The sequence below is a fragment of the Uloborus diversus genome, chromosome 6, assembly GCF_026930045.1.
Source record: "Uloborus diversus isolate 005 chromosome 6, Udiv.v.3.1, whole genome shotgun sequence".
In the NCBI taxonomy this organism is placed as follows: domain Eukaryota; kingdom Metazoa; phylum Arthropoda; class Arachnida; order Araneae; family Uloboridae; genus Uloborus; species Uloborus diversus.
The window spans coordinates 643,312-661,369 of NC_072736.1; the positions used below are offsets into that span (position 1 = coordinate 643,312).

Here is an 18,058-nt window from a genome sequence, read left to right on the forward strand (position 1 = left end):
AGAAGAAATTCGCAATGACATGATTTTTATTACATTGCAATGGACTCGTTCAAGAATTGGGTAATAGAAAGATATGAAGCAAAAAATAGCACTCTTTTATGTCAATTAAATAAACAAGGTATTAAGAAAGGTTAAAAGATCCATTAAAATATAAACAATTAGCTAAATAAATGAATTCAGTGATTGAAAGCGATTAGTAATTCCATAAATATTAAAAAAATTGCAAGAAAAGTAAAACAACATTGAAACTTCCATCAAATGTAAAACAATCTGTCAAAAAAATGAAATCTTAAGAATCCCATTAAAATATAATTAATTAAAGCATAAGGACTAAAAAAGAAAGTGTAACCAGTATTTTTCTGTTGCTACCAAGTTAGGAAATAAACAAGTCCCAAAGCTCCAAATTACTCTTATTCCACTCTCAGCACTTCTTTCTCCCCTGTTATATCCCCCCCCCCCCCCATGCATATCAAATACTAAAACATGACAGAATGTGTTCAACAAAATGAACTAAGAAAAACGAAAAACAAACCTTCCAGATAAGCACTAAAAGAAGTATAAAGTCAGTCTCTGTTTTGAGTTTATTATTGCAATCTCTGACTGAAAGAGCACCCTTGGAATTATCAGCATATAACAGAGCCCCCAGGTCCAGACCAGATTTTTGGCTGAAATCTGAGCATGGAGTGGAACTGCTATCAACCTGAAATAGCAAAAAAAAAAAAAAATATCAATCATACATACAAATTTCAAATCATTTGCATAAAATATCTCAAATTCACAACATATTAGATACTTTAATGTGTAAAACGCATCCTCAAACACTGATACAATTGTCTGGGAAAATTTTACCCATTGTCAGTAAAATTTAAAAATTAGATAAAATATGCAAGAAGTCGATGTTTTAGAAATCTACAAAAAAATCAAATCATTTTCATCTTGCATTACATTAACATAAATTTTGCACTCTTCATCGTTATGAAGACCTATATATTCATTTTCAAAACAGCAGCCATGGATATTTTCTTTATGCTCTTAAATTACAAAGAGTAAGAAAGTCCATTTGTAAAGGATCATCTAGCAGGTGACCATCATTACCTTTAACACAGAACAACAATAAACAGTTGAGCCACTGATAGATAGTGTCAAGAGTTGGCAAAACCACCGTTGGACACAAGGCTAAAGGAAGAGGAGAGAATTTCTTTTCAATCTCCTGTACCCATGGTAACTGCAAAATGACCAACCTTTTATTTAATGAGCACAACTTTACATGTACTGAATAGCCCAGTTCAGAAAACACTTTAACTTCCTGTAAATTCCCCCTTTAATTCCAGAAAGAATCAGATAAATGTTTGGCACATTTTTTATATTTATGGAAAGGAAAAAAACAACAACAATATGAATTCTGAGAAATTAAAAATATAAATGTTCACAAAAGTAAATAAATAAATAAATATAAATAAAATAAAATAAATAAGTAAAAGCATGAACAAAAATTAGAAGCAACAACTTAAATGTATGCACAATTTTTTTTTTTTTTTTTGTTAATTTGACATAAATTTACTTAGGAATGTAGTGAAGAACTGACACAGAAATAAATAAGCTGTAAAATAATAAATTTATGTAGAAAATAATTTATAGAGACAATAATAATGAAGAAAAAATTGAAAATTATTGAACACAATACTTTGAAAATTTCACACTTCATTTATATTACATCAATTTTATTAATTTACATTTTGCTCTTAAAAAAATTTTCGGTGCACATTTTCGAAAAAATAAAAAAATAAATAAATAAATAAAAATAAATAAAACACTTAGCCCTATGCTCTGCAATCTATTTAAAACAAATTAGAAAACAAAAACTTGTTAACTTACTTCTACTCTTCCCATAGGAATGTGAGAAAATACCCTTACTTCTTGACTAGAAACTAAAAGATAAAAAAAAGCAGAGTTTAAGGACTATCAGCACTAAATTTTGAGTATTCAGTATCATTACTACAAGAAAAACTAAACAAGCAAAAAAAAAAAAAAAAGATGTACACTTCACTCTAAAAAACTCTTTTGCTAATAATTAAAAAGTACAGAAAAGAAAATTAACTTCAATTAAAATGCCAGAAAAAAATACAGTAAAACTGAGATATTACCTGTAGTTTTGGGGTCAAAGCCAATAGCCTTCAATGTTAATAAAAGCATTTCATCGGGATGTATCACAGATAAACCTAAAAAAAAGGAGAAAAATGTCTTTGAATTAAAAAAAAAATCTAATGACCAACGCATACCTGTTCAAAAGATCAAACTCATTTTATAACCAGAAATAAAATTTTGAGAAACAAATTTTTAAGGATTTGCTGGGTTGCAAGACAATTGCCAGGTGAGCTTAACTAAATCAAAGCAATTTGGATAAGGAAACATGGTTGAATTGGAAAAGTTTTATGAACACAAATGCATAAGTGGCGACCAGCAACAGGCTCTGGGTCCAGATAGGTTGGTCCCAGTCAATTTATCAACTCTCAGTCAATATCAATAGCCCTCTTAAGACAATGCACCCTATTGCAAGTAACAGCTGCTTCCAATAAACTATTCCAATTGCCTACAACACGGTTGAAGTAGTCATTTTTCTTAAATTTCAAGATTAGCTTGGGGTTTGAAAGGCTTAAAACAAAAGCTTTGCCATCTGTGCAGAAATGTAGTCCATTAACATCCTCCCAGGGCCGGATTTGGAAGTGTGGAGGCCCCGGGGCAGCGAAGGAGTGGAGGCTCCTAATCAGGGTTCGAAAAGATCATCATATTTTCGAAAATATCTGATACTTTGATATATATCCGAATATTTTGATATGTATTTATATTCGATATTCTTGTGAAGGTTAGGACTCTTGAAAGTTAGGATATTTTGTAAAAATTTTATTGTGGGGGCCCCTTTGTTGTGGAGGCCCCGAGGCAGTAGCCCCGCCAGCCCTCCCCTAAATCCGGCCCTGCATCCTCCATTTTAATAAACTTAGATAACTCGATCATATCCCCTCTTACTCTCCTTTGCTCAAGACTATGCACTCAAACCTGTTTTTGTGCAGACTTTTTTCTTTTTTTTTTGTGCGGTATATGAAAATTTCAATAAGATTGGGACTCAATTGACGAAATTAAACAAGCAAGTGGTAGTATCTTCAAGTGAGGACAGAGGCACCCTGATGAAAGGTCACCGTGACCTCCCAAAAATTTCCTTATTCAGGAAATTTTGTCTGACTAGTCAGCATAATTATCATCACTTGCTTCATTTAGGTTTCGTTTAAAGAAGCAACTCCTAGTAATTTCTTTAGTTATTGGGTTATTTTCCACATGAGACTTTTTTTACACTGTCCCAAATCCACCACATAAAAAAATATTTTTAACTATGTTACGAAAACAACTGGGCAATTCCATGAAACTAGAGACATCACAGTAAAAAAAAAACTTTATTGTATCAGTAACCTCTTTTTTCATATGAGGTTAAAAGACTGTATTTTTATAAAACTATGCAAAAAAAGTTATAAACACATTTTTTGTAAGTTTTAAAGGCAAATTTGAACAACATTACTCAGTACCCATGTGTCGTTGTATAAGCGGCTCGAAAAATTAATCCCCTTTTTCACTTAGAAAATTAATTGTTATGACTACAATCTTATTTTTTATTGGAATTTAGTTTACACAGGAAGAGATCAGACCAACAAAGAAACTTCAAACTGTTATAATTGTCTTTTAACATTTTTTTTTAAACTAGACCTCATACTCACTAATGTAACATAAGTCACAAAATTGTATAAAAGTTTGCACTGCTTAAACAAAAACAAACCTAATTTTATAAAAAGTCATATTCTCTTCATTTATGATGATATCTTTAATATTAATCCCTTAAATATTTAGAAATAGTTGAATTTAATTATTTAAAACTTATATGTAAAAAAAATGTAAAATATGTAACATCAGTCACAGTAACATCAGTAACATTTCTCTTTTCGGTAATAAATCTCAAACAAATTGCACAAATGTTATAAACTGCTGTAGAAAGGCAAAAAAAAGAGGCGAGGTAATTAAGAAATAAAGGAAAACATGAAAATTACAAAAAGTAAAACAAAGTAGAAGCTAAAAAGAGCGGACGATAAAAAATAAAATAATTTTAAAAACCTAGCATCATTACCAAAGTTAGTTCAGAATAGAACTAAAAAGAGAAATTAGATGATGAAGTAGAACAAGAGTAGAACAAATTTAAAGTATTGAAGTCACAGGTTTAAATTATTAGCTACATTACCCCTCTTTAAAATAATGAAACCTTGGTAAAACCTGTTAGTTATTAAAAGCGCTCTTTGTTATATCTTCACAAAAGAAAACTGCAAAATAAAAAAAATTTCCAACATGGAATTTGACAAACAGATACAATCTAATTCTGAATGTAATACATTTGAAAAAAAAGTGCTATATCATCTATACAGAAATATTTCTGAATGTCACAGCTTCAAGCAAATTTCAGAGCTATCGCCATTCGACTTGCACAGTCATGTTATAAAGAGTTATATTTGAGTAATACTTTTTTTTAATTCATAAGCTGCAGCAGGTGTTTAGCAACAACACTTTTTTTTTTGCAGTTAAGGAGAGAACCACTTCCAGCAGAGAGAACATGTTCCAATATTGTTGACTGCAACTGGAGAACAGGTTCTTGAAGAATATGACTAAGAATTATATCACGAGAAGTTAGATGCATTGAAATTAAAAATTAAGAGTATTTAGTAACTGTCAAGATTCAAGCAGAAAAACATTGAAAATAGCCTGTCAATGTAAAATGAAATTTATTATTCACATGAGAAAGGAATAAAATAATTAGCGCACTAGATGTAATAAATGCAAGAGGACTTTTTATTTTATGAAATACATCAAAAATATAACTTTTAAAACTTTATAAATGTACTTTTCTTGTAATTAAAATACAATTTTAAACAAAACATGTGCTAATTTCATTTTTAAGGAGAAACAATTTATAATTGCAGTAATTTATTGTAAATGTAACATCAGTCACAAAATCTTTGTATCATCAGTCACGGGGGTTAAATAATTTTTATATTTTCCGTTTTTAAGTTTTTCGAATAGAACAAAGTGTTTTCATCAAGTCTAAAATCTCTACTTTAAGCGGGAAAAAATCTGTTTAGATTTTACATTATTAGCTTGAAGAGGATTTCAAATTGTATATAAGTCAATTTTCTCAGAGTCTCTTCAGTGTAATATCAGTCACGTTTTTTTATTCCCCTTAATTTTACATAAAAAAAATGTCCTCAAGTCTGAAAACAAGTGTGGGGGCAGTGATATACCATATCATGATATTTTAGATCAATTTCAGGAGAAACAAAATTTAATTTCAAGACTGCTGAATTTGTAAGTTAAAAATAAAGTCAAATTGTAATGTCAGTCACCGTGGACGGACCCAACTCTTTATAGCTACTTGTGAAGTTTTGTGGGATTTTTTTTTTATGCAGTCCCTATCCACTGCACAAAAACAGGTTTGGTTGTACATTTTAAGCATACTAAGTATAGAATCATAAGCAAAATTAGAAAGCTCATTTACTCATTTTGTAACCCTCCCTTGAAACCCTTTCCAATACATTAACATCTTTCTTAAGAATGGGAGACCAATACAGAACAGAATACTTAAAATGAGGTCTTACAAAATTTCTATATTAAAAAAATTGGGTTTTGAAATCTTAGAAGAGACCTTGACATATAGAAAAGTAGTTAACACATGACACTGAAGCTTAAAAGGCTCACACATCACATTGTACTTATTTCACTACTTAGCTTTCACAATACGAATATCAAGTATTGACATCCTTGCAGAACACTTGCACTTAAGTCTACTTTTTGCAGTTAAAAATAGACATAAACATATTATGCGACAACATGCAATTCATGTACCTATTCTGAACAAAAACTTAGCTGCATCTTGTTTAAAGCTACTCCATGTCCAAAAATACTATTGCATTTTTTTTTTAAGCATAAAAACTTTTTATTATAAAATACTAGCTGTACACGACACGCGTTGCTACGCCAACAAAAAAATACATCATTATACTGATTTTCATGACAATCGGTTGAACGGGGCAGAAGTTGCTACTCTGCAGAGCCACCTGGTGGCGAGTGGCTTCAATGACCATATTATGCACCTTCTCCGTGGAAAAATACATATACATAGCAATTTTCATAATAATCGGCCCAGGTATCAAGTGAAGCCGTGACTATACTCAAATTTTGTACTCACGCAGTTTGCAAGATCAATCAATCGCTAAAAATATCAAATAGAAAAAGTTTTAAATCCCCCCGTTGCATGAAAAGCCATAAAACAATAAAGAAAGAATTTATTTGTTCAAACTCAAGAAAAATGGCAACAGCTAACTTCTTATCAATGAGATCTTTCACGCGAATTAATTTCTGCAGCCGATAATTTTATTCGTATTTATCCAATGGATTGTGACTTAAATTGGAATGAAAAAGGAACTATCGATCAGATTTTTTTCGAACTGGTCTATAAACATTCCCAGTACCATAAATAACAAACGGTGAAAGTTTCAGCCAAATCTGCCGGGTAGTTTTTGAGTTCATGGATGACATACCAGGGTTGGCTTTTTGCTGGCAGAAACTGGTTTTTGCCCTGCCGGTAGCAGAAACTGGTATTAGATTATATTTACAGTCAAGTATACATAGTTTTGTTAATTAAAAATATTTTTTTCATTTGCATCTCATTCCAGCTTTCTTTACTACTAATTGTGCTTTTACGTTGTTTAATGTTGGGTTCGGCACTTATACCGCGTGCGGCGCATGCATTAAAAAATGTTTTCCTTGAGAATATATTTCGATGCAGCGCTTACTCCCGAAAATATGGTAGCATTCATCAATTTCTGTCTAAGTTTCACTAGATACTAATAGCCAAGAAATATTCAAACAGAGCTAAGAGTATAAATTATGTTTCGGAATGTGGGGTAAAAAGAATTAGAATTCTTTAAGTTCACACTGTACTTCCAGGATATTATGCACTTAATCCAATAAGGCTGAGTAACTAATACTTCTCTCAAATTTGAATCAATCATTTCTGATAATATAAGAATAAATCCAAATTTAGAACAATAAAAAATTACCTCTACGACAATTATCTTCAGTCGGCATAAAGCACCAATTTTTACTAATGCAGGAAATTTGAGCTAGACTGATTTGATTGATATCCTGCAAAAGAATAAGAATTTTTAGTTAAACAAATAGTCAATGAATTAATTCAGTAATTTTAATCATGATTTAAAACAATTTATTATTATTATCTTACATCTTTGATTTAAATAATTTTTTTAACATACACCCTAGAAATGCAACTAAAAAATCTAAATTTCAATAGTTTTGTCCTTTTTTTAGTCAGCATAATGTTTATTTTTGGTTTTATCCCCAGGGTTCATTTACTAATTCAAAATATAATGCAGGGGTTCTCAAACTATTTGACTTGCGGCACCCTTTGAAAAAGTAGAATTTTCTCACGGCACCTTGTCTATATAATATAAACATATAAATTGATACCATGGACTTTTTGTGGCACCCTTCGTCTTTTAATGCGGCACTCCATATCAAGAATAGTTAACCTTTTTTGTTTTTTAAATATTATTTATTCACCATTTTTTATTTATTTTTCAATCATGCAATACTACCCCATTTGTTTATTTCTCATTATTAGCCTGTATTTATTAAGTACTAGCAAAAATACCCGACGTTGCCTGGGTCAGTAATAATTATGAGAAACAGTCACTACTTTCATTAGTTATCTATTTTAACTGAAAGAACTCAAAACACACCACTTCGAATTGATTAAAAATCGAGCTTCTTCCTTGCCATAAAAATAAAATAGCAATAAGTATAAATAAAATAGTAAAAGAACAAAATAGTATTCATTTAGAAACGAAAGCAAGACATTTAAGGGCATAAAATTTGAAGAACTTCTAAAATATGAAATTAGACTTCACTTGTTTAAAAAAAATTATCAGTTGATTTTTTTTTTTTTTGAACATCGAGTCTCAAATTATCTGTATATGGCTATTGAAGTACAAATGTTTTAAAAAATGTAGCCGCATGTTGTCCCCCTATACTTGCTTTTGTTAGTTTGGGAAATTGTCAATTATTGTGGGTTCTTGGTGCAATTTAAAATGTTACCAAATTTGCGGTAATCGTTTTGGAATACCTTGGATAATGCTTGCCTACTTTGCAAAACTATCTGCTACTAATTTTTGTCGAAGAGATATTGTCACCAAATACTGAGATACTTTTGGTGACCATAATATGATGCTAAACATTTTCATACGAAGTGTTTCCAAAATAAACAGTAAAATTTAGCTATTGTTTGAAAATAGTGGAAGTATGACAAAATAGTGGAAGTTTTTCTGCTGTTTATGGATTTGCCTAATTTAGTTGGTAGATTCATTTACATTTAGACAAAAATTTTAAAAATGATAGTTTGGTTACATGGTGAAAACCAAGAACACCAACCAAACAGTATTACGTTGTGTTTAGCTTAAAAATCAGGGACACTTGAAAAAATTGCTAAAAGCCTCAGCTATTGAAATCTTTCCGCAAAAAAGTTTGGCTAGATTCCTGTTGGTCAATTGGATAATGAGTAAGTGTCTAATCAACACAAATAAATAAATAAATAAATAAACATCATTTGCATCAAAGTTACATTAAAATGGAAAATAATAGGCAAAATCCATTTATTACTTGCCAATTTTGTGCGAAAATGTTTTTTAGAAGATTTGACATGAGAAAAGCTATGAACAGTCAGACAAAAATCAAAAATATTCAACAATACAACAATTGTAGCTATCGCCAAGGAGTTGAGATGATACACTTTGGGTTAAGGAAAGCCTTCGAACATGGAACTGAAAAGTTTATAACTCGTTTTTTATTCTACTTAGAATTTTCAAACAATTGCCATCTTCAGCAGAAAAATCGGAGCTTTCCATGGACATATAATGTTAATATGTGCAAGTATTTTTAACCTCCATATTAGAGAATTTATATGAAAATTGCTCTCTATGGGGGTTTTTTCCTCAGATTAAGGGACGAAAAGTACCCTATGTGTTATTCTGATGCAGAAACTATTCTATTGTAAAGTTTCATTAAAATCCATTCAGTAGTTTTTGGGTGTAAGAATAACAAACACCCTCACAAACTTTTGCATATATAATATAGTATTAAGACTACTGTACCATTTGTATTAAATTTGATTTGAGTTATAGAGTTGTGTTAACTGATCTGGTGGTTTAAAATTCCAGTAGATTGTTGAAAAATAATGCAAGCAAGTTTCATTTGAAGATCTCCCTTCACACAGCCCTCTATTCCACCCGATGTTTTCTTTTATTTCTTTATACAGTCGACTCGCGATAACTCAAACTTCGATAATTCGAAATTTTCGATATCTCGAAAAAAAAGTATTTCCCTGCACCTTTATTGCGTTTTTAATGAAATTTTATCTCTTTAACTCGAATTAAATTCACCTTCTTTTTGGTAACTCGAATTTTTTTCCCATTTACTTAAAAAATTTTAAATTCCTTAAAACTCGAATTTTCAAACAGCTATCACTTTTCTCCCTCATTTACGCGCTCTAGAGAAGAAAAACGTGTCCTCGGGCTCTTTTGTTAGTGATTTTCACAGTTGTGTTCACCACAGGTATGTGGGAGGGGAGACATGTTTCGGCTGCTGTTTTCTGTGGACAATGGTCGAGTTTCTAGAATAAGCGTTCTCTGAACTTCAATGACCAGTTCCTCGAACACAAACCCTTTCTCGTTCTAGTCATCCATCGTCTTCTTACTTTACTTATTAGTGCTGTGAAAAAGCTCAGGTTTATTTGTCATCGAAATATGGCTACAAAACGAAAATGCACTACACTTTCTATTGCAGAGAAAAAAAGGTGATTGATGCGGTTGAAAAAGGGGGAAAGAAAAAGATAGATATTGCGAAGGAATTTGGCATTCCGAATAGCACACTCTCAACCATTCTCAAAAATAAAGAGACTATTCTGAAAAACTTTGATGACAATCAAGGGGATCGGAAAAAAATGAAGATAGCGGAATATAGTAGGGGGGCATACTACATTCCGTGGGAAATTTCGTGAGGAAATTGTGAGACCAATTCTATTATGTTCCTTATGACCTGTGTAACTATGCCTCACCGGGTGTTTTGCTTGAATTTGTGTCAGACGGCCTGTATGACGTCATCAATCCAAGATGGCGGCTGTAATGAGTTTTTGCAATTCTGACTCAATTGTTGGGTATTTTGTGATAATTTTCTGGTAAATTTGCTTGATTAATATTCTATTACTTTTCTTATTATAAGTTGAAAGTAAAATACTTAATTTATTTGTTTATTAACTCATTTAAAAAAAAAAATTCTGAATGCTTCATTTTTGACTTTGGCATTCAGAATAAGCTAGTTTAAAAGTACCTCAGGTGCGTTTTTGCAGTTAAAAATACTGTTAATTTTCAGGCTAAAATCATTAAACATTAGTACAGTCGAACCTCGTTAATTCGAACACGCTTATAACGAATTACTGCTATAGCGAACTACATTTATGATCCCCGTCCTAATGTACTTACACTTAAACTATTTTTTTTTCAAATAAAACGAGCTACTGTTGAGACAAATTCACTTTTAAAGTCCATTTGAGTTCATTTGAACAAGGTTCGACTGCATAATCGTTTACCAGAATTCTTTATAACCTGTATAATTACGCCTTAGGAACTTTTCTTGCATCTTTTAGAACGCACGTTTCATTTCATCAACGCAACTTACAAATACAAATACAAAAGTGACGACCAGCAACAGGCTCTGGGCCCAGCTACACTGGTCCTAGTCAATTTACAATCCCCAGTGAACATCAATGGTCCTCTTAAAACTATCTACTCCCGTGCTCATTACCACCTCTTCCGGTAAGCTGTTCCAAGGTTCCACTACCCTGCTATAATAATAATTTTTCCTAATATCCATGTTAGCCTGAGATTTAAATAGCTTAAAACAATTACAATTACGTTCATGCAGAAACTGGTACATGTAACTAAATATATTTTAGGAGAAAATTTACCAACAGTAATCACCATGGATATTTGATTATACAAACCAGTTTTAAAACTTGCTCTGTCAAACAAAAACTTGTACAGGTCTTGACGACAGTTTGACTGAGTTATACAGTGAATCTGTAGTGTCAAAAATTCTTGCAGGAAAGTGTGTTACACGGACTACAGAAGCACATTCTGCATTAAAGGTTGCACCATTTAAATGTTACCCTCGATGCTTTTTATACACACAATGAAGAAATGGAATTTCAATGTGATGATAGAGTGCAAAAATTAGTTGCTTTCAAGAAAAAAAGTATGGTGAAATAAAAGAACTTTCCTCAAATATAATGCAGATATTTCTAGATTCTAAAATAGATGAAAAAATGGAAGATTTGAGGACACAGAATCAATTGGAGGACCAACATTTAAACTTGCTTTGTTATACATGCATATGATGGATACCATGTTACTTTTATACGGTCTGTTAGATCAGGAAATTGGGAATTAAACATTTCTTCATTCGAAGGTTTCGTTCCCTATTTCTTTGCTTTGAATTTAACAAATTATGCAAGTATGATATCATGGTACTTGACTAATATGAAGCGTCTTATAGTAAAGCAACAGAATCTTTGGAATGAATTCATGGAAGGCAATTGGGCTGCTAAAAAGTCTTTTGTACCGTTTTGTGCTTAAGGGTCAGACGAAGCTTTTGAGCAAGAGAAAAGGAGTATGAAAGTAATTGGTAGATTAGTAAATACATAACTCAATAGAAAAATAGTTTAGAGTTAAAAAATAAACATTATCATTTACAGGTTCAAGAGGAAAGCGACTACATGAAGATGTGCAACCGTGTATATAGTGACCTCAGAGTATCAACAAACCCTATAATATATGAGGGAAGTGAACTTGTTAACACAACGAAGTCTGAACATAATGAAGCAATACAAACAGGCATTTTAAGCAAAGGCCGTGACATGTACGCCACTTTCAAACGAGAGAGAATTGAAACTGAAAACACGAATTTCTTGGCCCAATGAAAAAAGAAAAGCTAAATCTATGTAAAAATAGCACAAAGAAAGTTGCAACAAATATAGCTGACACTGTTCTACAGTTAAAAGCCGATCGTTATTTAAACTTCTGCTAGTTCTATCGAGGAGTCGAGCAGATATTGATTTAAAACAGAATATGAGTTTTAGACTGTTCCACAGTCTACGTTTAATCTGGATGGGTAGATAAAATTGTCCCAAAACAAATTAAAGTTAATGAAGGTTTTAGAAGAATGTGGCTCAGAAAAAGTAGACAGCAGCATCGAAGATTCTTTGCCGAATCCCATGAAAGACTCAAGCATACCGAAACAAATGAACAGAGAATCTTACAGTGTTGTTCTTTATGGACTGGCACAGCTACAATCATAGAAGATACCAACGCAAGTGAAAACACGTAATGATTTAGCTGCAGAATTTAATAATAAGATCAAATAAATTCTTTTAAATTACGATGAAACACATTTAGTGTTTGACACATACATGGAAAACTCGCTAAAATCTGCCAATCTGTCATGCGGAAGAAAGAAGTACATTAACACCCATTGAGTTCAAAATAACCGATTGTACTAATATTAAAAATGTACATATGAAGACCCTACTTTCTCATGTAAAAACAAAGGATAACTTAACAGCTTATCTGGCGAATAAAGCGTTAATATACACACGTAGCATTGAAAAAAAACCTAATCGTTAGCTGGAGAAATGAAGCTAAAAAATCATTAAAAGGTGATGTGACTGCACTGCAAAGCAGTTATGAAGAGGCGGGTGTTAAAATAGTACAGTGAAACCTGTGTAAGTTGACCACCTGCGGTGCACTACTTTGGTGGTCAACTTACAGAAGTTGCTTTATATGATAAGGGCTAATTCCGTGCCTGAAAAAAGCGGTCAACTTAGACAGATGGTCAACTTACAAGGGTGGTCACCTTCACAGGTTTTAGTGTATTGGACTATCTTCATGCTTCTAGAGAAAAAGCAACCAGTACTCATATATATTGGCCCGACACTGATGTATTTTTGCTTGCATTGTTCTGGTTAAAATCATGTCACTGTCCATGCACATTTTTGTCTGGGGTAGGGAGCAACCGAAGAATGAGCAGCATTATGACCGCATTAGGACTAGATAAAACAAAAGGAACCTTATGACTCTATACTCTGTCAGAAAGTAATATAACAAGCTCACTTGCTTAGAGGGAAAACTTTCTTTTTGGAAAATTTATAAGACGCCTGACAAAGATACTCTTAACGCTCTGACTCATCTGGGGGTCAATTGAAGAATTCGGAACAAATGATAAAATTGTTATTGAAAGAAGGCTTTATTTGTTCTGTATATGCAGCTGACAAACATTTCTGATATTGGAGAATTTCTTTGGTTCATGTTTTTTAAGCAGGAGACTCAAAATGAAAATTTGCCTCCTGCAAGAACATCTTTGTCCCCTTTCATTTTATGAGCGCATTATTTGGTATTGGAACGGCATCTGACTGACCAGCAGCACCCGAATGTAACATCACCGTCAGACTTTGGATGGGAAGAGAAAGACAACTTCTATGTTCCAGTTAAGTGTACACTTTTTTGTGCTTCTGAGTCCGGTTTAAAACTAGTTCGATGCAGCTGCGTAAAAGGAAAATGCATTGTTTCATGTAAATGCAAATCTCAATTACTGAACTTTGTGTATGAAGATGATGAGGACTTATGTGAAAATCATAGCCAACAAAGCGATATTTGATAACGCTTCAGATAAAGATCTTTAAGTAAGAACTGTTTGTTTACCTTTAAATCTATATTTTGAATTAAAATCAGAGTTTAGATAATGAAATCAATCATTCATTACTTGAGTACATAAATAAAATTATTATTATATATAATATTAAGCAACGGAAGTTGAAATTTCTTCCTGCAGTGAAAAAGAATGCTCCTTATAACCCCGAAACGCGTGTATGTAAATTATTTTACAGGTTTTTTGGAATAATAAATTTGATTTTATCGTACAAGCTTTCCAAAATATTTTTTAACTATTACTGGTTACTAAAAATCTGCATCTAAACAAAAAAAAAAAAAAACTAAATGAATAACTTATTTTAAATTGGCAATTAGTTTTCAAATTTGAAATATAATTGTATTAAAATGTTAAATATATAAGATAAGTTGAAAAAATGTCATAATATGCTTCAAAAATCAGTTAAAACCGAAAATTTTCATCAATATCTAGTGCAGCCGCCATCTTGGATTCATGACGTCACACAGGCCATCTGACACAGGTTCAAGCAAAACACCCGGTGAGGCATAGTTATATAGGCCATAAGGAATGTATTAGAATTGATCTCACAATTTCCTCACGAAATTTCCCACGGAAGGTTTTTTTCCTTCAGTATGCAACTGGACTAATACCCAGAAGTAGAAAAGTGCTTGATAAAATAGATTACCCAGTGCCGTACCCAGCACATTCCACTCGGTGGAAACATATTGAGAGAAAAAGCGGAGAATTTTGGGAAGCAACTCAACTTTACAGATTTCAAAGCAAGCAGTGGTTGGTTTGAAAATTTCAAGAAAAGAAACAACATCACTTTTTACAAAGTTTGTGGAGAAAGTGGAAGTGTAAGTCAAGAAGACTGCGAAGAATGGAAGGGATCACTGTCTTCAATTCTAAAAGAGTATGACGACAAAGATGTATTCAATGCCGATGAAACAGGTCTATTTTTTAAATGTCTTCCTGACAAAACAATGGCTGTGAAAGGGGAAGCTTGCCAGGGTGGAAAGAGAAGCAAGGAACGAGTAACTTTGTTACTGTGCACCAACATGGATGGATCAGAAAAAATGAAGCCAGTAATGATAGGAAAATCAAAAAAGCCAAGATGTTTCGCTGGAGTTAAATCATTTCCTGTGGATTATGAAGCTAACACAAAATCATGGATGCCAGCTGAATTGTTTGAAAAATGGCTGAAAAATTTAGACCGTAAAATGTCTAGTCAAAACTGCAAGATTGTCCTATTTGTTGACAACTGTACAGCCCATCCAAGCTCAATTACAACGAAATTAAAATCTGTAAAACTGGAGTTCCTTCCTCCCAATACCACTTCAAAACTACAGCCGTTAGATCAGGGAATCATCCAAAATTTCAAACTAAAATATCGTCATCAAATCGTAAAAAAATGCATTGCTGAAACTGATGAAGGAAGCAACCCTTCTGTAAATATGTTGCAAGCAATGAGAATGGTTGATAAAGCCTGGAATTGCGTTGAACAAAAGACAATAGCAAACTGCTTTAGAAAGGCAGGTTTCCATAAAGCATCTGCTGAGGAAATCCACCTAGAAGAGGAAGAAAAAGAAAAGGAAATCGAGGTAGTTGATAAGGAATGGAGTTTAGTGTCAAAAGCTCTGCAGCTAGATCCTGTAACAACATTTCGAGACTTTGTCAACATAGATGATGATGTTCAAGTGTGTGGAAATTTATCGGACAAAGACATAGTTGACGAATTTCGACCACTCTCAGAAGAGGAAGATGATGAGAGTGAAGAACTTATCCATCCGAAACAGCTAACCTTTAATGAAGCAAAAAGTACCATGCATGTGATGCGGTTGTTTATTGAATCGAGACCTGATATGGACTTAAAGACATTCAATGCTGTTTCCCATTTGGAAAAAATAATTGACGTGGAGAGAAAAAAGAGTACCCATCAAACTCTTCTTGACAGATATTTTAAATAAAGTAAGGTATGTTCTTATTTTGTGTGCGCTTTTGTTAATGAGGCATATAAGAATACTTATACCTTAAATAGAATGATTTTTTGTAAGATTTTTGATAACTCGAATTTTTGGTAACTCAAATTTTTTATGTCTTCCCTTCAATTTCGAGTTAGCAAGAGTCGACTGTACAACATTAAGTAAAAAATTATCGACAACAATTTCATATGTAAACTGTAGCAACACTGATTGTTCTTCAGAACATTCATTCAAATAACTGCTAAGAAGATTTTATTTTTGCCCACATAAATTACAAAACCTACTTGTATGCAATTAATCTCAGAAATACATTTTGAATCACAATACAGAAAATTTAACATTTCTTAGTTTTGATAATAAAGTGCCAGCCTAACTGAACTGTCATGAAAATGAACTGAAATGAAATGAATTATTACTACTGAACTATCCCACGAAAAAGTAAAATGTAAACTTTTCATTTTTTTAAATTTTTGTCATCACCCATAAGCTTATCCCGTAAATTGTGACAAAAATTTGTATATTTTTATTAATTTAAACATAACAGTCATAACAAAATGTCCAGCAAAAAATAAGTCAAGAAAAATATCAATTTTAAATCAACCTTTTGCAAATGCTCTTATCAGCAATATTGCAGTCTACAAGGACGTGAAAATAAGATACACTCATTCTTATGTGTGATATAGTAATCACATATATTTTCTTAGATTCGCGTTTTTAATTCATGTGTTCGGATTTCTGATTTAATGGCGTCGTTTCCGAGTTTTTGGCGGCCATGTTTTCCCCTTCTTCCTCCTGCGATGCGTTGCCTCCCGCCTCTTTCGCTCATTGGCCGTAGGCGTGGTCTAGCAGGTGATGTCATTTTCCCGCATTCCCATTCGCTGCGCTAGGTGACGCCGCATATGGCTATCTGTTTTTCACGCGACTGCGTGGGTTTTTAGCTGGGATCTCTCAAAAATTTTCGTGAAGAGTCGTGTGCTAGCCGTGATACGTGACGGAGCGTTGGGAAGTGAGGAGCGTGGACGCTTGACCTGTGAATGGGTCGTTCGAGATGGCGACGACGGCGATTCAAAATCTTCATGCATCAGCATAAAAAAGGATGTAAATTGTAAAATAATTGCACAGATGCCATAGAGCCCTGTTTCTCTAAAAAAAATGATAGTTTAGTTATGAACGTGATCCTGTATTTGATCAAGATTTTCTAAAAAAGATTGAAAAATGTTCGCGTCCACGTGGATGTAGCTCCGATCATGCACGGATGAAAATCCTTTCTTTTTTTTTACACGATGATCATTGCATATGATCAAAAAGGCAGGTGATGCACCTGTAGCTGGTGAGACCAGGATAGTGAAAGCGGTACGCGCGGTTGACATGAATTTAGTTCTGATTCCCGCTGTGCCATTTTCTTCCTGAGTAATGGAGATTTCTCAGTCATCGCCGTGGTATAGCGGCCAGCTCCATGTGGTTTTACATCATCTTCCTCGCTGATGTCTCTACGATGAGTTCTTTCGCTGCAACAACAAGCCGTGCCTTTTTTTATCCTCCCCATGTGCGATGCACATCCCTCAGCTGTGACAACCTGATTCCTGCAATAGACTGGACTTTGAACTTAACTTACCTTAATTTTTTTCACATTTTAATCTTTTATATTCTCTTCCATGTTTTGATTACTCCGCGGGAGCTCCCTAGGATCTTGGTATTCGTCGTGTAAGTGATGTTCATCCGAATAAATTTCCACATGTGATGTGATAAAGTTGTGCTTATTTGTGTCTCTACTACATTGGGGTAAGTCAAACTTTTTCTCTGTGTTCCACGTAGGCACCAAACACTGATACATCCTGGAGTTTTGCGGAAACACTTAAAATACGATCGGCCTAAATTTTTTTCCTCATTTTGTTTTTTTTTTTATTTAAGTTGGTGGTTCATGTTTTCTAACAAATTCGAAGGAATAAACCACTTTCCCACCACAAGGTGGTACCTTCACCGGGTATAATGTGATATAGTAATCACATATATTTTCTTAGATTCGCGTTTTTAATTCATGTGTTCGGATTTCTGATTTAATGGCGTCGGTTCCAAGTTTTTGGCGGCCATGTTTTCCCTTCTTCCTCCCGCGATGCGTTGTCTCCCGCCTCTTTCGCTCATTGGCCATAGGCGTGGTCTAGTAGGTGATGTCATTTTCCCGTGTTCCCATTCGC

General features: G+C 33.1%; 1 protein-coding gene across 1 annotated transcript in view; it reads right to left on the reverse strand.

Annotated features, from left to right (window-relative positions):
* Positions 1 to 18,058, reverse strand: part of LOC129224135 (trafficking protein particle complex subunit 8-like) — a 109,031-nt gene that overhangs the window by 11,753 nt on the left and 79,220 nt on the right. The window contains exons 21-24 of the mRNA XM_054858550.1: positions 7,149 to 7,233; positions 2,145 to 2,219; positions 1,876 to 1,928; positions 533 to 700 (exon numbers count right to left, since the gene is read on the reverse strand). Of these exons, the coding sequence (XP_054714525.1) occupies positions 533 to 700; positions 1,876 to 1,928; positions 2,145 to 2,219; positions 7,149 to 7,233 (381 nt within the window). The remainder of the gene's footprint in view (positions 1 to 532; positions 701 to 1,875; positions 1,929 to 2,144; positions 2,220 to 7,148; positions 7,234 to 18,058) is intronic.